This window comes from Mytilus galloprovincialis, chromosome 9 (assembly GCF_965363235.1).
Source record: "Mytilus galloprovincialis chromosome 9, xbMytGall1.hap1.1, whole genome shotgun sequence".
NCBI classification, from domain to species: domain Eukaryota; kingdom Metazoa; phylum Mollusca; class Bivalvia; order Mytilida; family Mytilidae; genus Mytilus; species Mytilus galloprovincialis.
The window spans coordinates 78,255,722-78,280,675 of record NC_134846.1 but is presented as its reverse complement, the minus strand read 5'-3'; the positions used below and the strand labels follow the sequence as shown (position 1 = coordinate 78,280,675).

The following is a 24,954-nucleotide window of genomic DNA, read 5'->3' as shown; positions in this document are numbered from 1 at the left end:
GTATATTTTTTGCCACATTTGGAGTAAAACATTTGGAGTACAACATTTCATGCAATAAAGAACATGTCTGTGTTGTTTACCTTGCTTGTACATATTGTAAAAGTTACCACCCTGAACGTTCCCACTACGAACGTTACCACCTTGACGGTGATTTTGACTTCTCTTTCTGTAAAAGTACCATCATTAATATTCATTAATAATTTATGTTTTATTTTCTTTCTTGCATCCAAATATGTAATGTGTTTTTGTGATTAGATATTTTTCAAACTTGTAAAATCAAACTCTACAATTTTGCATCTTATTTGCAAATGAACATAAGAACTGCAAAGTAAGAAATATGAAATAACCTTTATCTAATTGTGTTGGAACATCAAACTTTTTTGAACGGTTGAATACAACAAATATACGGTATGTTTTTTTTCATTGTTAAAAGCCTTACGAATGCTTATAATTGCTTTTATCCACTTCATTTGAACTTTGGTTCATAATTGTCTCATTGGCTATCACACCCCATTGCCTTATTTATGTACCAACACGAAAGAATCATGTCCAAAGACTCAATATATCATAATGGTCTCTTTGTACCTTCACTCTCCAAGAAAATAAAATCCAATATTTAATAAAAATGGTGTGATGTTTGACTAAACTGTAAGTCTTACTTTTCTTGAGATTCCTTAAAGTTCATTAAGGAATATTCCATCATAGAAAACTTGCCATCTTGTACCGCTGTTCCTTGACTAGTTTCGCTGATATTATCACGACCATCCTGTAAATAAACAACTCTACTTAGATACTTTTCCTCATTATTCTAATCGATACTTCCGTATTTTATAGCTTTTTAATTCAAATATCAATTTCTTCTATCTAAATTTTTAAAACCCACCCTTTACACATCAGTGCACAATTTTTGCAGCTGTTCCATGTTATTTAACAATTTAATTACATTTGTACACAATCATGACATTTCATTTTTATGACTAATTTTGTGTTCTATAAAAACATAAATGATATGCATGGTAGTCACCCATTGCATCAAATTTGCATGCACCGTTGAGCATCAATACAAGAGATCTTAAAATACCTTCTCTAGATGTCTAATATTCAAAATATTGAAGTACATGTTTCAACTATCAAAGCAATGCATTTAAATTATTAAATGACAACTGTTAAGACTGTAAAATTAACTAAATTTCCTATAAATGACTGGATTAAAAGAAATATGTAGGATATGTCATCACATGAACATACTGTGTATATTACATGTACTGCCATGAATTCTATAGTCAATCAAATTCAATGTTTTCTAATGAAATATATTATTTCTGTAATTAACAGATTTTCCTCTAACTTCGTCAGAATCAATCTCGAGTAGGCATTGTTTTAATCAATCTGAAATAAGCCATTTTAACAATTGTCCTTACCAGTCTGGTTTAACTTTGCCAGAGATTGAATCCTATTACTCTGCAAAAGGAAGTGAGCATACTGCTATACAAGAGTGCACACACTGAAATGTCTCACCTTCTTTATTAATCATTGATATTATGTTGATAGTCATAAATATAAAGCTTTAATAAAACTGTCACCTAAACTTAACATTAACCAAGAAAACTAAACATTGACCAATGAACCATGAAAATGAGGTCAAGGTCAGATGAAAACATGTAGAGCTAAAATTTCTTCCATACAACAAATATAGTTCACCTATTGCTTATACATGTAGTTTAAGAAAAACAGACAAAAAAACACAAACTTGAAACAGAGCAATGAACTGTGAAATTGGGTCAAGGTCAAATAAAACCTGCATGACTGACATATAGATCCTAAAATATTTCCATACACCAAATATAGTTGACCTATTGCATATACAATAAGAAAAAAGACCAAAACTCAAAAACTTAACTTTGACCACTGAACCATGAAAATGAGGTCAAGGTCAGATGACACCTGCCAGTTGGACATGTACACCTAACAGTCCTTCCATACACCAAATATAGTAGACCTATTGCATACAGTATAAGAAAAACAGACCAAAACACAAAATTGCTTGTTGTATCTGAGATATGAACTTTACCACCAAAACTTAACCTTGTTCACTGATCCATGAAATGAGGTAGAGGTCAAGTAAAAACTGTCTGACGGGCATGAGGACCTTGCAAGGTACCCACATACTAAATATAGTTATCGTATTACTTACAATAAGAGAGAATTTAACGTAAAAAAATTTTAACTTTTTTTTTTCAAGTAGTCACTGAACCATGAAAATGAGGTCAAGGACATTGGACATGTGACTGACGGAAACTTCGTAACATGAGGCATCTATATACAAAGTATGAAGCAATCATGTCTTCCACCTTGTAAAATATAAAGCTTTTTAAGAAGTGAGCTAACACGGCTGCAGCCGCCAGATCACTATCCCTATGTTGAGCTTTCTAGAATCCTTTCAAAGGTGAAAGATCCTGTTTTACTACTGTGGATATTCAGCAAGGCTATTTACTTGTATACCATACATATGTATTAGATATTTTTCTTACCCTGCTTGGAGGTCTGATAATTCTTTGCACTACATGTTCTGTCATATGAGCCTGTAAAAAGTAGATAACATATAAGTACTAAATCAATAATTTTACCTTTTTTCCTTTGAGAAAGAGCATCAAAATGGTGAATCAATTCACTACTTTTCAGTGGATAGTACCTGTATCAATTCAGGAGTTAAACATTCTAATTTGTTTCATTAAATTTGATAAAAATATATAAATAGTTGCTTTAACATAATACATTAATTTATCTATCAATGGGTTTGGTCATTTCATAAACAACTTTAAGAAGTTAGTGAGACAGCCATTTAAACAAAAGTGCTAATAACAAACATGTTACCAGTAATTAATTTATAGATGAAATGAACCTGTAATTCTATGAAAGTTCAATTCAAAATAACAAGAAAATCTACAAAAAAGTCCTGTTAGTAGTACAAGGCCAATTCATTCAAAACATGAAATGTCTATATAGTCCAAAGTTTAGCTTGACAATATCAGGAAAAGCTCAGCTAGTAAAATTAACTTACTGGTCAAGGACTTCTAACAGTCATCTGCTGTTTTATGCAATTAATCATTAGGTGCTTAAATACAGAATAATTTTGACCCTCATTCTTTCTAATAGGGTTATGTGACTTGCAATTCTTAATTCAGTAAATGCTGTCTGTCATTTAGTGTCAAACATTTATCAATAACTGTAAATGGTTAACATAAAAATCAGTGAACAACTTTTTGATTGTTTAAACCCATCAAAACACCAGGCTTAAAAATTTGGTATGCCAAACTTGGTTTAGTCCAAATAAGGCTCATCATAAGGGCTTGATAAAAACAGTTGAAAATTGAAACAATTATGAAGTTGAAAAGCACTGAAAAAAAAGTTATTCCAAATACAACTATTAAAGGCATTGAATCTATATCTGGGGATAAAAAATACTAAGAATTCCCCAAATAATTCCACATTTCATAAACAGTAAATTAACAGAAAATGAACATATCGGGATACTTCACAACATAAAAATGGTGGATTATAAGTCTGAGCCTGTGAAATGAAACCAAACTTGTGGTGACCCTTGAAAAGAGATACATTCAAAGATACTTTGTGATAACTCTATGATAATGAGAGCAAACTTGATTTTTACTGAAGCTAGTAATTTGGTTATCGATGAGTAACATTTACAAATGAAATAAAAGAATCTTATTTTCAAACATCTTACATTCAAGGACACAAATCAAAAACAACAAAATGTATATACTACAATAAGTACATACAGCATTTCTAAGATCTCTCTACTTTAAGGAAGTAAATGTCTCAAATTGATGACAGGGTTTTTACAAAGTAGTACTTCTAAAAACTGGTTTTTACAAATGTAGTACTTCTAATAACTAAAGTCAATTTAAGTAAAATCTACATCTGAATAAAGTTTTCTACAAAATCAAGCTGATAGCAATTGTTATCTTTGCAAGTTAAAAAACACACTATAAACAGCATATGACAATCTAATATTGTATATAGCCAAAATCATGTTTTTTTTTAAATCCTTTTACTTTAAAATAAAAATTTTAAGCTGATGAAATTTTTGATTGTGTGCAAAATGTCACAAGAAACCAAATTGCTAATGGTGATGATTGCAATCACTCAATGACAAGCGTTAAAACTAAAATTGGTTAAAACATTTACCGGATAAGGATAGTAAAACACCTTTTGTACCTCATCACCTGTCCCGTTCTCAATATCCTGTTTATTTAGAAATCAACAATTACAATACTTCTTGTGACTATCAACATTTACAACGTTTTATCTTTAATAATTCAATTCATTTACCAAACAATAATTTTTGTATTATTGTTTTTAACTTTAAAACAAGGCCATACAAATCTAGTTTTTAGTTCTTTAATTTTTGGAAGACAAAATAAGCATAGGTCTGTGAGAAAGAATACAGTAACAGGATGCATGATTTTTCTTTTTACAGTTTACTAGCTAAATTATCACTGAATTAGAATAGAGAGACAGACATCTTAAAAAAAATCAAATTACTACATAGTCTATCAGTTGTTAGACAAAGATAGAGTATTCTCAATAAAACTTAAATCTATCCAATATTGATGTTGGTAACTTCAAAGTATTGTTCAAAGTAAAGTTTGTTGTGCAATAACCTCAATAGAGTAAGATCTTTACATTTTACCCTTCTTATAAATATGTCATTTAAAAATATATATCTGATTAATCTATTTTTAAATTAGGCTGTCATTATAGCTTACCTTAGTATTGCTAGGTGACCTTTCAACTTCATGTCTTTGTAAAGGTTTACAATATTCCTCAGGGAAATAACCTAACACTCCATTTAAAGATCCATACAGCCAACCTGAAAATTAATGAAATTCTGTAAAATTGATGACAATAAGTTTTGACAGATATCAGCTGGGAGACTGTGCTATGCAATACTTTTTTTCTCTTCCTTATTTTGCAACAAATCTCGATCTTACTGTCTAACTACTGTAAAAGCAGAAATTTTCGTGGAGGATTTAATTTTGTTTATTTCTTGGAAAGAATATATCCATGAAATTAAACCCCCACATAATTATCCTACATATAATATCACTTCCATTTAATGAAAACCATGAAATTAAGACCCCATGAAATCTTATATAGAGACAAAACCATGAAATTTAAACCCCACAAAAATAAATGTTTCTACAGTATTTGAAGGAATTTGTCATGAATGATCAAGAGTCTAAAAACTTGAACTGACAAAATAAAACTGTAACGAGTTAAAGCCTTAATCCAATTGGTTTGGAAGTTTGTTTTCTTTACATACCTCTTTCAAGTGGGAATTCAGCATCTAATAACTTAACAACATCTCCCTTCCTGAAACTGAGAAGAGTTGACTCCCTTGTGATATAGTCTTTAGATGCTACTACATATTTGTGAACCTGAAAACAGAAAAATAAAGAGATTCTTATTGAAGTCAATATCTACTGAATTCAAAGTATTGTAAAACAGAAAGTTATCCAGAAGATCCTCTTATTAAATTATAAACACTTCCAGGACAATTGAATCAATTTATTTTTGAATGAGAAATCAAACAAAAATTTGTATAAAATAAAACCTACCCTGTCTGTTTCTGACAAATACATGTCTATCAGTTCTTTCATTTGTTTTGCCTGAAAAAAAAAAGAATCATGGAATGTACATATCATTTGGAACAAGTATGTGTATATTAATTCCTTCTTTCCATTTGCATAAGAAATATTTTCTTCCATTTAGCTTTTTTAAAAAAATGTAATGTGTGCTAAAAATTGTATGTGCCTATTTTAAACTTTACCTTTTTCCGTAATTGGCAGGGAATACAAACTTTATATTTAGTTCGTTTACATGCAAGCACCCCATCAAGCTCAGTGTTTCTTTGTTTGTAACTTTTTAGATACATTAACAAATGAATATTTATTCATTACCCTGTTAGTATAGAATACTACAGATCTGTCTTTGAAATTAATCTGTGCAACGTTTCTGTTGTGGATTTGTACATCTATCACATCCTCAAATCTACAAAAAAAAGATACAATAATAACTTAACATAAGCAAGTCAACACCATTGTTGAAGATAGCCATTTATATTTTTAACCATCATCAAACAAATTGTGCCTATTAAACTTAATGGCATTATAAAACTTCTTCCATGACATAGCCAATGTGTGCAGAAATATATATGATGCTGCATATGGTTGATTCTGTAATTTTTCCAAAAAAATACTTGACAAATATCACAACAATTGAGAATAATTTAGATTTTTGCTAGTGATACAAAGATATTATATTTGATAAGTTTTATTTTGGGCTTCCAAAAATTCGCAATGATAAATGCATAAATTAAATTTTTAATTTACTCTCTAATTACTTAAGGTGGTACCTAACACTTTCACTAAAATTTATTTGGCTCGTTTAATTTTGATAAAATTTTGACAAAGTATTTACTTTGACCCTTTAACAAAAATATAAAAATTTCAAAAATTTTGAACCAACCGTTTTGTCAGAAAAATTACACTGGTTATATAGCAGTTTGACAAACACCAATTTTGATCTTTGTCAAGCTTATTATTTCCTTTACAACATAACGTAATCAAAACGTTCAGCTAACTTTACAGAGTTATCTCCCTGTAGTGTTAGGTACCACCTTAAATGATACTTACTTGAAGAAATCTAACACATCAAAGTTATCATCCACCAGTGACCTTTCCCGTCGGAGGAATCTGATACCGGAATGACTCACACCAACATACTTCACTTCAGAATATTCACCTTCACCCTAAACATAGATGATAAAGACATAAAACATTTGCAATCAAAATACAAGGATTGAGAAGATATTGTATTATAATGGACAATTGAATTTTTGGCTTTCACTATTCCAACAAATATGATATTTGTATTTTATAAAATAATCAAATTCATACTTCCACCTTTACCAAACAATTCCAGCATAGTACCCCAACAAATAATAGGGAATTCAAAGTAAATTATCAGCAAACAGAACTGATTAAGTTTTGCAATGTTAGCAGTTTCTGTAGTTAACCAAGATTTTTAATAGGTTTGCTTAACTTGTGTCTTATTGCTTTTACAATTTTACAATTACAATGGCTGTAAACTTACAGCTACTGGGAACATTCTACAGAAATAAGATGACCAGTCTTTGGCTGTATCTATAATGATTTTCTTCACTTGGTTTGTATGAGGACCTGTGAGGTAGTTTCTCTCATTTATTCCATAATTTTCTGAAACAAGACAAAATAACAACAGATAAAGTCATGTCATTTTACACTTTAATTTTTCACATTTCTTTATTGCTTAATCAAGATATCTCTTTTAGAAACAAGAGTTGTTTTTCTTAAATGATACTTTTGCATGATTTCTGGCTTGAGGTTTTATTTCATACCATTTAGATTGTTGAGATTTACATGAAGTGGAAGCAGCTATTTCCTTTCATTGTTTTTTTTTCAGTCTTAAGATTATCTTTAAAACATCAAAAAATTGAAATATTGTGTGCTTTGTTTATCCAATTGATAAATTGTGTATTTCAGGACTAAGAATTTGAAGTGTTAATAATAGGATGGAATTCCTTTTAAAAATCAGAGTACTGATAACTCAGTATAAAGCATTAAAAGTCATGTGATAAATGGTGATCATACCCAGCATTCCTCTCATTTTGATTCTGTCATCTTTATTAACTCTCATACATCCTGGATTATATACATCTTGTACAATCTGATCAAAGATTAAACTTTGGGCTGTAGGGTTGTCTAATCTTTCTCTTGGATGAAATATCTAAAACATAAAACAATAAAAACAAAATAGAAATCAGAAAGTAATCTACATAGCTTATAAATTGAACAATGATAGCAAGGAGGACATGAGGGTCAGCAACTAAAAAAATCTGCAGAGGTATTAGAAAAGTTCAAAAGGCAGTTGCAATAAGGGCCTTGTTAGGTCTCATTTTTCTCTAAATGAGTTTACAGCAAATTAAGAATTTCATTAATATTGTTTTCAAAGTTGAGATAATACAAAACTCAGGTGGGATAGTTTATGATCCATGATGTCACAATTAATTGAATAAGGAATTCATTCCGTATTCATCATTAATGTGAAGAAGATCTAAAACAAAGACTTATTTTTGTTTACAAAATAGAGAACTCTGTTACTCTCAACATTAAAATTTCCAGAATAGATTTTATTCTTTACCTCTTTTCTTGCATTCAAATTCCATGGTGTGTTTTGATAAGAGAGAAATCTCTCTTTACTTTGAGGATACAGTGGTGTTCTGATTTTCTCTACAGTATGGTAATCAATGATGGTTCTCTCTTGGACTGGCTCTACATGATGTTCCACTCTTTCTAACTCTTGATGCGTATTATGTGAAAATCTTGGTGGAGGACTCTTTGGTAATGGAGGTGGAGAAGGTTCACGTTCTACAGATGTACCAAATATTCATTTTAAAGAAATACAAAAAATTATTCAGACTTTTTATTCAAATTTGTGCATTTAAAAGAAAATGTTAATCAACCAGCTTTCCATATATAATTGACTTATCTTTTCCAATTTTAAAACTAACATAGTTTTTTACTTTTCTGCTTAACCTATCATATGTAGCTTTGTATCAACTAAATATATAGTTCAAAGTCCAAAACGAACATTATTTGACTTTAATTAAATATACCTATAATTTTAGAAGTATAATGTACAATTTCTTGTCTTGGTGGTGGGGGAGTCGGTGGTAAATCATCTGTTTGGACCTGGTCTGAGTGTTGCTCCACTTTATTTCCTCCTAACTTGTTCTCCAGAAGTTGCAGTGTTGCCAAATGAACAGATTCAGCAAGTGATTTGGTTCTTTTTGCATGTTCCTGTAAAAAGGTAAGAAAATTGAAATTGCAAACAATGAGACAAAATTGCACCAGGACAGATTGTTTCTACATTTAAAAGTGTAATTGTTAAAGAACAACATAGGGCACAAATATCTTCAATTTAAGAGGAGCTTTTTTTACTGGATATAACTGCAAATTAATCAAATATTACACATCTTTGTTAGATAGCAAGATAAAGATTGCAACCTTCTTTTTTTGTTTTGAGAAGTAAAGTGAAGAATCTTAATAATTTTCAAAACACAAGTCTTGGTTTTATTCTATAAAGAATGATTTTCCCTGATAAAATCTACATAAATTGTTTTTTTACATTTCCCACCAGAGTAAATAAATCAGCTGTAAACAAACCTTCTTTGGTTCGGGAAGTTCTTGCTCAGGTTTCTTCCATTGCTTTTTCCCTCCCATCCTGTCGTTTAAACTTCTCTCAACCTTCTCATCAATCTCCAGCCGTCCTACTTCACGTTTCTGTTTTTCTTCTCTATCAGGTATTGGTGGCCACACTACACGACCAATCCTTACAGTTCTAGCACGACCTGATTTGTCTGTAAATGAAAATGTTCCTTTCACCCTATCAAAAGTATCTTCTGTAAAAATATTTGCTGGTGGGGGTGGTGGAGGGGGAGGGGGTGGGGCTTTGACCTGCATCCTTGGACTGATTAAATCCTGATCCTGGAACTGCATTGGCGGTGGTGGTGCGTGTGAAATAGGCATCCTTGAATGACTTTCATTCAGCTGTGTATCAATATGAACTTTTTGTTCCTCTGGCACATGATTTTGTTGTCCGAAACTTTTATGCTCAGTTCTACCTTCGAACTGAGATTTTATTTTGTATACTTTTTTCGGTTGTCCAGACCCATTTTCCACATTTGATACAGTCATACCACTGACTGATACTGGTGGTGGGCCTCCATTCATCTGAGGACGCGTGAATGGGGATACCCCGACAGAGCTCATACTAGAGCCTGGACTTACAATATTCTGTGGTCCCTGACCCATCATCTGTTGTTGTAACAGTTGTTGTTGTGCTGATTGTAGAAGTTGTTGCTGTTGTTGTTGTTGATAACGAGCCTGCATTTGTGCTTGAGCCTGAGCCTGGGCCTGAGCTTGTGCCTGGGCTTGAGCTTGTGCCTGAAAGATATGTCAGATATTCACATAACAAACGATGGAACACAAAAATTTCATTATTTTTTTTATCGGAGTAGCATTTTTCAAAAATATTTTCTAACTTTAAATTTGAGAAAAACAGAGTTACCTGGCTTATCAGAAGTTTGTATACCATTAAAGTCCATTGGATAAATATGATATATCATTAAAATTTTACAGTACCCATCTACAAATACACCTTATTTCAAATATTTCAAAGTAGACCTGCATGTGTGAAAATTTGAACAAGTTGGACTTTCATAAATAAAAAGTAATATTTCCTACAACCATACAAAGATATATTCTATATAAAAACTGCATTATGCTACAGGTTCAATGATATAATTAAAGCATTTTAGCTGTTGATTTGATTACCAGCATTCTTAACAATGAACTGTCACAATTTTCTTGGAAATCTGTTATATATTTATGGCAGTGGTCACTTAATTAAGCAGTTTATAAGTCAAGCAAATGAGAGGCCAGGAAAATTTTACTGTTAGTTGGTAAGTGCTTTCAAGATTGAACTAATTGGTTGCGCTTGTTAAAACTAAGGTGAAATATGATGAATACAATCTATTTAGTATTTATCTTTTGAAAAGGACATTATTGTCATGTAAATGGATTTTGAGACAAATAGTTTTGATTAATATAGCTCAGGTTATGTAGCCTTATAGCTAATTTTTGTGTATCTAATCACTATTAAATTTTATTTTCATTGCAAATATATGTGGCTCATGCTACTCCATTTCAAATTTTATTATCTATATCTATTACACCATCAGCGACCATGCAAGGGCTTAACAGCCTGCCAAGGTCCATTAAAACCACCCTAGTAGTAGTATTACACCAGAAACTCTCCTACAGTAATACAATTTTCTTGAAACCAGTCACATGTATTTAATTTCAATCATAGCCCTTTAAAATTAGAAGTACTGCAAGTAAAGCTCACAAAGTGAACCCACATTCCCATCTCTAACACATTTAACTATGACAAAATCTGATTTAGTATGGGATACTCCAAAATAAAATTTCGATAAAAAAATAAAACAGGAGGTGCACAATGGCATTGTATGCTTAAGAGTATAAAAAAGTAAAATAAAATCTGATAAGGGTTTTGGGAAGAAAATCAGTACAATTGTGTTGAGATATGACAAAGTAGTTCAGAGGAAAGAAGACCCCAAAAATTAATCAGAAGATGAAAAGAAATAGGTGCAAAAGAACTTCATTTGAGAAATTTCTGTGAAATTTCCTTTTTTTGTTTAATCAATGATTTCAAAAGCTATCATTACTGAAAAACTTTTATTGAAATCAAAAACCAATGACCTGTTTCAAGAAAACATATATAGTATTGGAGAGTTTCAACTCTAAAAGTATAAAGGACAGATCTAAAGGATAATAATAATAAAAGGTCTACCTGATTACTAGCATTCTGTTAAACATAATTATACATCATTCTTTCAGTAAAAGTAATACTTTTTCTAATTCTGATAACATTTAGAACATCCACATAAAAAGATATCACAATTTACAAAAGAGATTCTGTGGCTTCACATGTATTACTTTTTGTTAATTGTGGATTTAGGAAACAAATGTTATTATTGTGGGTACTTGATTACATGCATATACTCCTGATTGCTCAACAGTTGATGGTTCATGTATACCCACAATATCTGTGAAAATAGTACCACACCAATAATAATGAATCTTGATGGTTCATGTATACCCACAATATCTATGAAAATAGTACCACACGAATAATAATGAATCCACACTGCATAGAAACTTCAGGAGATTACAGTTTTGTTCAATTTCAGTTATACTACATGTTATAAACAAAGTCAATTTCTATTCTAAAATTATGGTAAAATGGATATTATTAAATCATATTATACATGTAGAAGAAACAGTTATTAGGAAACAATTCGGTAATTTCAGTTTGTTATGACAAAAGTTTAACTGAAACCTATTGTGTGCCCTGTATAACTGTTAAACTGAAACTCTACTTCTTGGAAGTTAATTGTCAATGACTTATTAAAATCAAAATTTTCATACCAAAATGATTAATCATGACATTTCCAAATCTCTGAATGGTAACACTTTATAGCCAATATACAAATTCACTGCAATCATTTTACAAGATGATGCTTTCACAAAAACCTATTATAATACAAGAATCTCTAGCAAATTCACTCAGTCAAAACATTTGCTTTCAATTCATAGTACCTCTTGAAGTGTCTGCAGATTTTTACCAAAGAAACTCTGCAAGATAATCAAACATTAGTATTTTAGCACATTGCCGTAGGAAAATGGCTAGCTGTTTTATGAGACTGTGTTATAACATGAACAACCATTGTATGATAATAATGGAAACAATAGTATTAAAGAGAACACATAGATCTTATGAAGTGATGAACGTACCATTTGACTGATGTAAGCCTGTAGTAACGCTTGTTGTTGTGCTTGTTGTTGTGCCAGCTGCTGAGCTGCTAACTGCTGTTGCATTTGCAACATGCCAGACATATCTGTAAAATAAACAACATTTTTAGAACTGTACTAAATACAGCTACTTCATGGTAGTCGATGTGTTGTTTTGCTAAGCATACTTCAAAAGTATAAGAAAAAAAAAAAAAAAATATAGCTTATAAATTTATTTAGGTGTCTCATAGATCAGAAAAAGCACTCATATGTTAAAAGTTGAAAACCAAATATAAAATAATTCTGTTCAGTTACACAATGTACTTGATAAATGTGTCATTGTGGCAAAAATATTAAGTCATTCAACATATTGAAAATTTAAAGTATCAGTCAACAGGAAACATGTCTCTGATAGATCAGAAAAAGCACTCACATCTTCCTGCTGACCAATTATGAAAACATACTATTCAGAATTTTCTGAAAAAGGTGACTAAAGCATTTGATGGAAGAACTAACAGACAGTGTGAATGTATCCTACATCCTACATCACTCTAAAGTAGGGCTACATCCTACATCACTCTAAAGTAGGGCTATATTTTTTCTATTATTGCGAACCCTATCATTGTTTACCATAGATTCACCTGCAAGTTACCTGTCCATTTACAGCTTTTACATTAATGCTAGCAAGACAAATCTTTGTTTGGCTTGCTTGCTTTGTTTGTATCAATGTTTGCTCAAGCATGGCAATTAAGATAGGCGGGGATTCAGCTTGTATACACCATACTTAAATTTTATTGGACGTTATGTTTGAGGTTAAGGACACCTAATCACATGACAAATATTCTCACATGTTTCCTCACCTGTAAAAATACAATAATTTGTCAATGAAAGTAAAATATAAACTTTTTTCTTGTATGAGGCTGAGAAACTGGCCTTCAGCATTGACCTAATATTGTTTTTTTTATAACATATCAATCTATTAGTTCAGTCAGTTATTTCCATGCCTGCCCTTCCATTATGTAACTCAAGAAAATATTCAAAAAAATGGGAAACAATTGTATCGAAAAGAGGAAATCGAGTGTACATTTTTTTTTTTTATGTTAGGGTGTGTTTGAGATGAATATTTTGTCTTGAAAACGTACAAAGCAAGAGTATTTGATACATCATCTCGCTTCAGATTGTATCATTTTAATATAGCAAAGCTACAGGTTGACTTTATAACATAAAAAAAAAATCACAGTACTAAAAGATGAAATATAGGGGTGAAGTGAAATACCTATCCAATGGATCACAAAATCAGAGTAGGTGTGTTCGAATAGCTATTTTACTAAAAGTGCTTGACGAGTCTTTAAGTTGGATATTTGAAGAAAAAAAAATTGTCTTCCATTTCTACGATTGTGAAAATAAACTGGCGTAATGGGGAGATAATTTCGACGAAGTAAAATCCTGTCTGTATTGTATATTTACAGGTAAGGAAACATTTGAGAATATGAGTCATGGGATGTTTTAAAATTTAGTGTCCTTAACCTCAAACATAACGTCCAATAAAATTTAAGTATGATGTATACAAGCTGAAGCCCCGCCTATCTTAATTGCCATGCTTGAGCAAACACTGATACAAACAAAGCAAGCAAGCCAAACAAAGATTTGTCTTGCTAGCATTAATGTAAAAGCTGTAAACTTTTGTAAGTTCTATTGTTCCATCTAACAAATACAACAGGTATTGTTCTCTGTGTAGTTTATTTGATGGGACCTTTAAATTTCTTCCAAGAGAAATCTATCACTCATTGATTAATTTACCTGAACAAAAAATTGAGCTGTCAATGATAAAAATACATGTACAAATAATAAATAAGAACTCCTGCAAAACTGCATGTGGCATTGTATTTATTCAATATCAATAATACATTTTTAATAGTTTCAATATAAACACTGATTCAAAAATTAAAAGTTGATTTCTGATCTAACTTTTGTATAATTAACCTTATAACCTATAGGAGGGTTAGCTTGTCTAAGGGGGATTAGTTTGTTCATACTTCAGTATTTATGATAGTAAAATGAATCTCAGCCAAGTGTGCATTGCTATTATTTAGTTACAGTGACTTGACTGTTAGTGTTGCTATCCACCAATTGCAACTCATTCAAAATTTTGACCAAATTGCAATTTGTTTTATAAAATCAAATTGTTCAACTGGTCAGAATATTGAACAAATTGTTCAGTCAAAATGTGAAAGTGCAAGGTGATAAAATAAAATATACTTACAATCCTATAAGACTTTAACTCCACTTTAATGATGTTATTACTAAATTTGTCTATCAATTTGTATAGTTATATTATAGCCATTACCATATTAAAGGTAAAATGTTTTATTTTGAATTGCTATAAAAATGTCCAAACTAAGCTTTTATATAGTTTTTCTTTCGAAAAGGATTTTATATTTATAAGAATCATATATCATTTAAAATAATACATCATATATTCAGTAAAATATGTGTGAAATAACAATATGCTATTGATAAGTTTCCTTGGGGAGATAACCTAAAATACTATTCTTTTGAATAAATATTTTTTGAAACCAAAAAAGATTATCTCCCCTTCCTACAAACATATTGCAATTTCACAAATATTTTACTGAATATGAAATGTTTTTATTCACATAATGTGTGATTCTTATGAATATAGAATACTTTTCGAAAGAAAAACTATATAAAAGCTTAGTTTGGACATTTTTATAGCAATTAAAAATAAAACAGTTCACCTTTAGTATGGTAATGGCTATAATATAACTATACATATTGATAGACTGATTTAGTAATACCATCAATAAAGTGGAGTTAAAGTCTTATAGGATTGTAAGTATGTTTTATTTTATCACGACTTGACTGTGGTTATCTACAGCAGTTGGTTCAAATTTCTGACCAGTTGAACAATTTGGTTTAATAAAACAAATTGCAATTTGGTCAAAATTTTGAATGAATTGCAATTGGTGGATAGCAACACTTACAGTCAAGTCACTGTAAGTTAGTTTGCAAAATAAATTTCAAAGTCATTTTCAAGATTTCAAAATTAAAGCGTTTTTTTAATCAAATTAATCATGTAAGGCCAACTAAAATTAATTAGTAGATTTTCATCCAAATTTTTGAAAAAAATGGGGCGGGTGGGAGGATTTTATTTTTTAAATTTTATTTCATATGAAACCCTTTTGTGACGAGTTCTTCATATATGCAAGACTTAGTGTAATAATAAGCTTATATTATGTATACACAAGTATGAGGAATCTTACATAATATTTCAAATCCTTAAATAAATATATCTAATTGCGGCTTTAAAAACTTAACAACAAAAACGTGTGAGAAATACTCTCTTCAGTTAGACTACCTACACAAAATGTATTTGGGTTTCTAAACAATGGTTTGTATTACCGTAAAATGAAGTAAATGCATTGGTATGCAACACAATTATTATGAGTACAGAATAAAATGAAAACTAAGAGAGTGTTGAAAATTATAGGGTTGGTACTTTATATGCAAGATGAAAATATAATTATCATGTAAAACATGAACTTAATAATAAAAAAAAAGTTGTTGTTTAATGAGTCTTTTGGGGTGTATTGGGACATTTGCTGTTTGTCAACATAAAAAGACAGCAATGGGTAAAATCAAAGGGCTTGCATAAATAAAATGCATATGTTACTTTTAGTCGACTTTTTAAATTCAATAAACGGTCATAAATCTGACAAGTTCGTGCTTGTGTTTCAATATCTATAATTCAGTCATGTTTTCTGTATCAATGGTTTCCACGAATCTTGTGCTTTGGGTATCATTTACAGTTTAAATTTCCTGAGACAAAGTCATTGCATAAATAAAAAGTCCGCAGTTTTCTATTATTCTAATCACAGAAATTTGTGACATACCGCGATTTGCAGTCTTGGAAACAGCGTTTTTCTCGTAACACCAATATTTCATGTCATTCTCGTTATCAATCTTTACTCTCGGAAGATGATGTTGTCATCATAGAGCAGCGGAAAGGTCGACTTAATCATTTTGGTTAGATTTACTCGAGGTACAAACCCGAAATTTGAAACAGGAAGCATTGAATGAAACGAAATTTTAAACGGTTACCGGTAACGGGAATGAACAAAATCCGGAAATCGTAAATATTATAAAATAAAAAAATTCGGGGCGGGGCGATTTCAGAGGGGCGGGCGGGGATGAAAATCTATGAATTAATTTTAATTGGCCTAATTCTTAAAAATATTTTTTTATCTAAATTGATGTACTGTGTAAATAATGTATCCAATGCAAAATTTGCACCTTGTATGAATCAAAAGAACTACATAATACATGAACAGTCAGACTCAACAATAACCAGGGGAGATAATTTTAATGAATATATCCACAGTGTTTAAAAATGTTCTCAGATTTTTCAAGCGTTATTCCATCTATAACTGCATCACATATTGCAGCTCTTGTATGGTCAAAAGTAAAATAACAGTGATTTTTTAAAGAGTACAAATAAATCATTGTACAAATGTTACTTTTTGGTCTTCCCTTACATAAAATCAGCAAGAAAATTATTAATCTATTCAGATACATAGCTGAGAAATCAACATAAAAGGAATAAGTTGAGATGAATAACTATTTGTGAAAATAAGTTGGTTTACAGAATTTGAAAAATAAACAAAAAACATACATTCATACACCTTGGGCATTTATTATATTGATTTCTGTCCTTATTGATACACTATTGACATCCTTTCATGAAAACAAAACAAAGCCTCAGTTTTGAATGAAGAATAAAAAACAACAACCAGGGTATATTGAACAATTACAAGTGTATTTTCATTCAATTGGAAGAAATTTTTTTTACTCAGGTAAATTAATCAATGAGTGATAGATTTCTCTTGGAAGAAATTTAAAGGTCCCAGTGAATAAACTACACAGAGAACAATACCTGTTGTATTTGTTAGATGGGACAATAGAACTTACAAAAGTTTAAATGGACAGGTAACTTGCAGATGAATCTATGGAAAACTATGATAGGTTTCGCAATAAATGTCTCATTTTAGCTTGATTTGAAATAAATGGAGGAGAAGAGAGTACCTGGAGAAACAATATACTTGTTATACTTGTACAGTTATTTAAATTGTAGTATTTTGTAATAGGTGTATCACTGGCAATTCTACTTCAATTCACTGTTTTACATGGTATGCAATGTGAATTTGATTGTTGTTTTACAATGTCCAGTGGCAAATGTTTGAGTTAAATAGATTTCTAGCATGATCTAATTATAGTACAGCCAGCCTTAAAGCTACAATGGTATTTCATGTGTTGTGATGTTATAAATATTTTTTTTGTAAATCCAAAGTTGAGCTGCTTTTATAAATTTTTTTAGCAACTTCAATGATGAACACATCAACATGATCAATAAGAACATTGTTTTTATGATAAATAGGTTATATACTAGTATAACATGTGATTGTTGTCTCATGCACATTTACCCTCACCCTTTCTTTCCCAATAACAATGTGTAACTCTCACCTTGAGGAAGCTGTGGTGTATGACCTCCTGGACTACTCTGGATAGGTATTCCTGCAACACCAACATTGCCATTCACAAACAATGGTAGGGAGGATGGAGGCTGAGCTTGGGTCTGAAAAATAGTTTACAATAAAGTCTTTAAGACCATGTTTAAAATCAGCAATTTATTCTATATGGTAAAATTCAAATTAACAAAGCAAATGCAGTGATTCAATGACATTCCATACTTTTTAAGGAAAGATTTCCTATTCAACCCACTCTGAGAACATAGATGATGTTGAAACCAATATCTTAACACAGCAGCTCTTAAGAGAATGATACAGATTACATTATGCATTTTTTTCTAAATACATGTAGTTTAAAGCAGCCTGTCACACCCAAATTACTAAAAGATAGTCAAAATTGATGTATGTATGACTTTACTGGTACAAGCACCACTAATGGCCATAGCTATTTCTTAATTCAAGATAAATTATGATACCATGAGTTTGGAATTGAGTTAATCATTGCAAGTCCTATTTCAATGTAACTGTTGATGTAAATCAATTTGTTAACAGAATTAAATCTTAACTAAAGGGATATGATACAGCAATCACTTATCAAACAATGTGGCACTTAAAAACATTTATTGCTTAATGACCTGCTGACCTTGAACTGCCTAGTTTATTGTAACTTAATTTTTAAAAAAAGAATTTAAAAATATCTTTGACCTATTATGTGTTCTATTTATAAATTACCATCATTGAAACATGCAACACAGGTCAAAGGTTATGGCAAGTCAACTTGATAGATGACCTCAATGACCTTGACATTTACCCATCTAACCTAATTTCCATTACACTACCTTCATGTCAAAACTGTCATTGACTGAAGCTCAGGGATATCAACAAATATTAGGATGGATTACCACAGAAGCCTAAGGGTCTGGGAGTGTTCAAAAGAATACATCTCTTTGATGTGTATTGAAAGATGAATGAACAGAGAAATAAAGTTATGTCAGTTGTCAGATCTTTAATCCAGCTTATATAAATCTTTCTATCCCTCCAAATATCTTTATTTTGGTATTTTTACATAAAATACCACATTTTTTCTGTGGAGCAAGATATAGACATCTTTCAGTATTGATTGTTTTCTTACAAGTTTAGCAATGAATTATAAGTGTATACACCCTCAAAATCTGTGTATTGCATTGACATACAATGAGTAGCATAGAATTCTCAGATTTACAATATTTAGACAAACAGGACATTTCATTACTCAAACCATCACATGTTTGATTGCATTTACAAGAATTTGTTAGATTTACCTAATTCACAGTGCCAGAAAGCAATCTTTCAGATAAACACAATTAAATATTCCAAGACTTAATTCAGATACAATCATATAGTCCAAGAGTAAAGTCAAATAAACACAATCATATAGTCCAAGAGTACAGCCATTAAATCAATTCTCCTTGATAAACACAAGAGTTATATACAGCTATCGAATTAATTTTCTTGGATAAAAATAATCAAATAGTCCAAGAGTACAGCCATTGAATCAATTCTCCTTGATAAACACAAGAGTTATATACAGTCATCGAATTAATTCTCTTGGATAAAAATAATCAAATAGTCCAAGAGTACAGTCATTGCATTAAAGTTCTGACACTTTTTTTTTTTCATTTCAACAAAGATGATATTTATGTATGATACTTTTTATAAATGTCTTTGTGACATGTGTTTCAAAAAAAAGGATCTTGTGGTTAAAACACGATTTACAAATAAAACAACAATTTTCAGCTTGAATAGTTCTACAACATCGAAACATAAGTTTCTTGTCAAAATTACATTAATATCAATGAATTCATTTCAGTTTATGACAAGATGACTAAAGGCTGTTCGATTAAAACATATATGACACTTTTAAATTGCTCTAAAAAAAATTAAGAATGAAATATTTGAGAAGTGCCAAAAATAATTCTATGAATGGCTCCTATTCTCAGAGTTCCTGCAATAAAACAGTCTTTTAAGATCTCGTTCATTTGTATCTTATCTTGGTGGCCTAAATCTGAAGAGACTAAATTTAAACCTGCCATTCTACAAATATTTGCCTTCACAAAAATGATGTTTCTATCAGAGAATATTCAATAATTAGATACAAAAATATTTTTCTCAAATTGCTTACCGTGTCCTTCATATTTGTTATTCCCAATACTAAATCTTGAAATCTTTCATATAAAGATATAATTAATCCATTGAAACAAGTTTATAATGTCACTACCAACAGTTAATTTTTCCTTCCAATAAATTACGAAACATTCACTTATAAAATATTTTCATAGAACAGGTGATTAAAAAATTAACATCCCTTCATAGTATAAAACGGCAACACTGCACACTGTGGATGTGATAGATAAAACTTGTAAATGACAACACAAGATAGTTTTGTTACACCCAATAAGAAGAGCCTGCAGCCACTGCTTTATTCTCATCTGTAAGATGGCAGCTGATTTGTCATACATGGATAATACCAGCGGTACTTTTGGTGGTCAAAAGATCACAAAACGCATCAGTGACTTGGATTGTGATAAGCAGACGGATCATGACTGCACGTTATTCAAATTCTTTCGTCACTTCTCATCATTCGTTTTTTACTGAACATTTAATAAAATTTATACATGTTGTAATTTTTCATGCTCACTTATCAGAAAACAATGATCTTAATTTATTCGTAGAAAAATTTCATACGACATTTACTCTTTGTACAATTTTGCTCTTGGCAAATATGAAAATTCTGATATAGTGAAAATTTTGATGTCCCATTGATAATTGTCTTAAGGGTGATCCATATTTATCTACGTTTGGAAGAATGAAATCAACATGTTGACAAACTTATAAAACTACATAGTCTCACGTCAAAAAATATGTCTTAATCAAAAGCCATTATGTCTTACTGTGACAGTTACACAAAAATTATCAATGTTCACAAGTTGTCTGCTAATCATCATCACCTAGCAGTCATCACAAGTGAAAGCAGAGACAGTTACAAGCATTTAACATGACTCACATAAAAGTACGTAAGTTTTTACAGCCGTTTTTATACAAATCTGACCTATAAAATGGTTCTTTTACAAGAAAACATACCAGATGGTTATATTTCAATGTCTTTGATCCAACTGCAAATTTTTTAGAGGCAACTTGGTAACAAAACAAGAATGCATGCATTGTCATGCTAAGCATATCACAGCTTATATTTAAGGAAGGGAGACGAAAGTCTCTGACAAATCAAACTCTGGTTTAACAACACAGTACTGATAAGCTGCTGACTAAATATTAGGTGATTCTGTTCAGTAAAGTTAAAAAAAAATAAAAATCTAAAGTGTCAGCAAACAGGATTTAGTTGTTTGACAGATCAGAAAAGTGCTCTTATGTTAAGTAACAACACTTTCACACTGCTTACCAAATATGAATTCATTCTGTTCATTGGAATCTGAGAAAAGTGAAACTGAAATATTTGTTGAACCAACTGACAGACTAGAATGCAAAAGACTGCATCGAGTCTGGATTATTGTTTAAAACCATCTTGTGGCCAGACAAGACTTTGAATATTGTTTATATCAGATCTTAAGTTATACAAGAATAGGGGAGGATTGGATTACCAGAAACATTTTTAACCTCACAACATTCTTTATGTGTCTATCTGAAGTCAGGAGTCTGTAACCCAGTGGTTGTCTTTCATTGATGTCTGCAAACTATTTCAAGGGTCCTGAATTTAGATAAACCAAGCCTTTGTTTCCCTTTAAAAATTGTTTTTTTTTCAAATTGTCATATTTAACTATAGCTATAGACAATATCATTGTGTTCATTGTTGAAGGTTTCACTGTGACCTGCAGTAAATTACATCCTCATCCTATGGACTCTAGTGGATAGATGTCTCATTCTGGCAATCATACCACATCTTATTCTATATTCTTCACTTACATCACCTTATGAATCACATGGAAATAAAACATCAAACTATGAACCATCAACAAAAATGTACCAACCTGTTGCATTCCTGGTCCAGGAATTCCTTTCCCACCTCCCTTCAGCCTGTTCTCCACAGACCTAGCATCACTCAATGAATCTACATGTTCATCCAATGCACTATTGAACACATCTTCCACCCAATGTGACCAGTCTGATTGTCCTGTAGCATGAGAAATGTCTGATGAAGCAGTCTGGAGCTCTAATGAACGATCTATTTGCTGTTGTTTCTTTGTAATTTTGTCTTGTACTCCAGGTTTTCTTGAGCCTTTGATTACTCCAGTCTTCATGTAACGAGCATTTAGTTTTGAGCTTGGACTGAGAGCATCTTCCATTTGTTTGGTCCCACCATTGGGAATGACACCATTAGTGTATCTATTGTTTAGTTTAGTATGAGATAGATCAAGTTCTTTTCCTTCAATAATTGGTGAAATATCACCATTTGTAAATCCATTTGTCACACCATTCGGTGATGGAGGGTTTGGAGCCTTTCGTTTAATGTATCGCAGGTTCAATTTACTCTCTGACAGACCATCAAGAGCAATATCTGTAGGCCTCTGGTTTAAAACACTAGTCATTGAGAATTCTATTCCATCAGTGTCTTTGGTTTCTTTACCTCTTGGTGAGAAAGTTCTCTCTTCAAGTCTTTTTGACACAACTTTGAAAGGTTCTGGTAAACGACCAGGCAAAACCATGTATCTTGGGGCATCTGTATTGTGTGGTCTGCAAAAACAAAACACAATAAAATTAAACTATACAAACATGTAAACATTCTTGTTAAAATGTGTCAGTTTACAATCAATTAGGCAGATATCACCAAGAAGAACCATATTTAACATGTTTCCTGGACAAGAAAGACTTGTGTACATCAAATAAATGTATGATACTGATTTAAGTGTATGCACCACTTACAAATAAGTACTCCAGATAACCAAGCTATTGTTTCATTAAATTGCATTTAAAGAAAGGAGAACTACTAATATCACATTTCATTCTTTAATTTAACAAGAATGTGTCCCTAGTACAAGGATGCCCATCCGCACTATCATTTTCTATGTTCAGTGGACCGTGAAACTGGGGGAAAATCTCTAATTTGGCATTAAAATTAGAAAGATCATATCATAGGGAATATGTGTACTAAGTTTCAAGCTGATTGGACTTCAACTTCATCAAAAACTACCTCGACCAAAAACTTTAACTTGAAGCGGAACAGACGAACGTACAAACAAACAAACAGACGGACAGACCAGAATATACCCATAAATGGGGCATAACAATGAATTAATATAGGATACAAATGGGAATTAAAATCACCATTAAACTCTCATTTCACTTTTTTAACTTGCCTATTTCATTAATATCTGGAAAACTGAATATAATTCAAATCTCTACAGAGACGCATAAAACTCAGTAATACATATATTACAAACCTACAGGTCTATTTTATATGCTCTCATCTAATTTTAGTTGCTTTACTTACGTATCTCTGTAAGCTCTCCTTGTGGACTGTGATGGTTCCTTGGTTCTATCTGAGGAAACCAGATTATATGACTTGCAGACAGGGAATCCTGGGGGAATCTCCATTTCACTTAAAAGGTCCAGGACATATTCATATCCCATCAACTCATAATAATCCACATCCTCTTGTAGCTGTAAAGTCCATCCAAAACTATTCTCTTTTAATCCTCTGAAATTGGAGGTATATGTCAGAATTTTAAAAAGTATTATATCAAGCCAATATCTGATTCATTTTAACATATTCTAGTTTCAGAATTAAGCATATTTGAGATAATTTTTCTAATTAAGAAAGTTACATTATGGATCCTTTTTCAAAATCAGATTATTTATAGTAAAAAACTGAATATCAACGCTATGACATAAATAAGCTCTACTTTATAGAGTTCTCTGGAAAAAAAAGTATATTTAAGTCTTACTTGAAATATCAAACTAGTAACATGAGCTACTATCCCTCCTTCCTGTATTTTAAATGTTACTTATGTAAATCTCAAGGTTGTTGACAGTAAATATAGACAAAAACAAAGGATAAAAATTTTATTCAAATTTCAAACAAATTATAAATTTGGTCGTATATTTCCTAAGGACAAACTGGTTTGATATCTCTGTTGTTCTCAGAAAAACAAATAAGTAAAGAATATGTTTCACAGGTGGCTATATATCACCTCTGGGACATAAAACAAATGGATTCATTATAAAAACCACTGCATTTATTTTATCTAAATATTTATTTTCAATTACAATGTACCACAAAATAATTTATTACACTTTTTATTTTCTCAGGAAATGAAATTACAGAAAATGTTATGAAAAAAATCCAGATTTTTGTTACCTTTTAAAACAATTAAGATTTCTATCATCAATTTGTATTCAATTTCATTCAAAAAATGAATCAATTAAAGTACAGACATATATAATAACTCACCATAATAGACTGAAGGCAGTTTTGTGCATTTACCTTTTAAAATAGTTGTTTAAATAATCCAATAAAGTCCAAATTTACTAAGACACTGTATGTTGTTATTTACATAAAGTAAACAAATCAATAAATATTCCTTTTCACCAGTTATATCAAGAAGTAATTGCTGTTTTATTAAATTTATCTACTGATGTGAATATTTTTAAGGGCTGGACTAACTGATAAGTGATATATCACAGACACAAACAAAACCATACCTTAGAGGTAATTGTTAAATACCTTGTATTCAGTAAATGGCTTGTAAACAACTCAGCAGTTGTCCACGACTCTACTGGACCTATCATTTTCCTTCCTGAAATAAAAAGAATGTTACCTGAATATTTTTTTCATCAATATCCATTTTTTTCTAATTCTCTAGTCCTTTCACTATTTAAGTTTCAGTGATAAGCACTTTACAGCTTTTAAATCCATC

At 30.9% G+C, this 24,954-nt stretch overlaps 1 protein-coding gene across 10 annotated transcripts in view; it reads right to left on the bottom strand.

Moving 5' to 3' along the window:
- LOC143046035 (unconventional myosin-XV-like) overlaps positions 1-24,954 on the bottom strand; it is a 114,888-nt gene that overhangs the window by 18,171 nt on the left and 71,763 nt on the right. For 4 of the 10 annotated variants that reach the window (XM_076218988.1, XM_076218989.1, XM_076218987.1 and 1 more), the window contains exons 27-45: positions 24,762-24,834; positions 23,529-23,735; positions 22,069-22,771; positions 18,042-18,153; positions 12,504-12,607; positions 11,500-11,514; positions 9,291-10,070; positions 8,741-8,924; positions 8,266-8,492; positions 7,716-7,851; positions 7,180-7,301; positions 6,720-6,835; positions 5,985-6,075; positions 5,643-5,693; positions 5,348-5,462; positions 4,791-4,894; positions 4,210-4,266; positions 2,532-2,582; positions 660-766 (exon numbers count right to left, since the gene is read on the bottom strand). In XM_076218988.1, the coding sequence (XP_076075103.1) occupies positions 660-766; positions 2,532-2,582; positions 4,210-4,266; positions 4,791-4,894; positions 5,348-5,462; positions 5,643-5,693; positions 5,985-6,075; positions 6,720-6,835; positions 7,180-7,301; positions 7,716-7,851; positions 8,266-8,492; positions 8,741-8,924; positions 9,291-10,070; positions 11,500-11,514; positions 12,504-12,607; positions 18,042-18,153; positions 22,069-22,771; positions 23,529-23,735; positions 24,762-24,834 (3,355 nt within the window). Of the gene's footprint in view, positions 1-80; positions 167-659; positions 767-2,531; positions 2,583-4,209; positions 4,267-4,790; positions 4,895-5,347; positions 5,463-5,642; positions 5,694-5,984; positions 6,076-6,719; positions 6,836-7,179; positions 7,302-7,715; positions 7,852-8,265; positions 8,493-8,740; positions 8,925-9,290; positions 10,071-11,499; positions 11,515-12,503; positions 12,608-18,041; positions 18,154-22,068; positions 22,772-23,528; positions 23,736-24,761; positions 24,835-24,954 lie in introns of all 10 variants that reach the window. The other 6 variants (XM_076218994.1, XM_076218995.1, XM_076218991.1 and 3 more) reach the window with 5 other exon arrangements.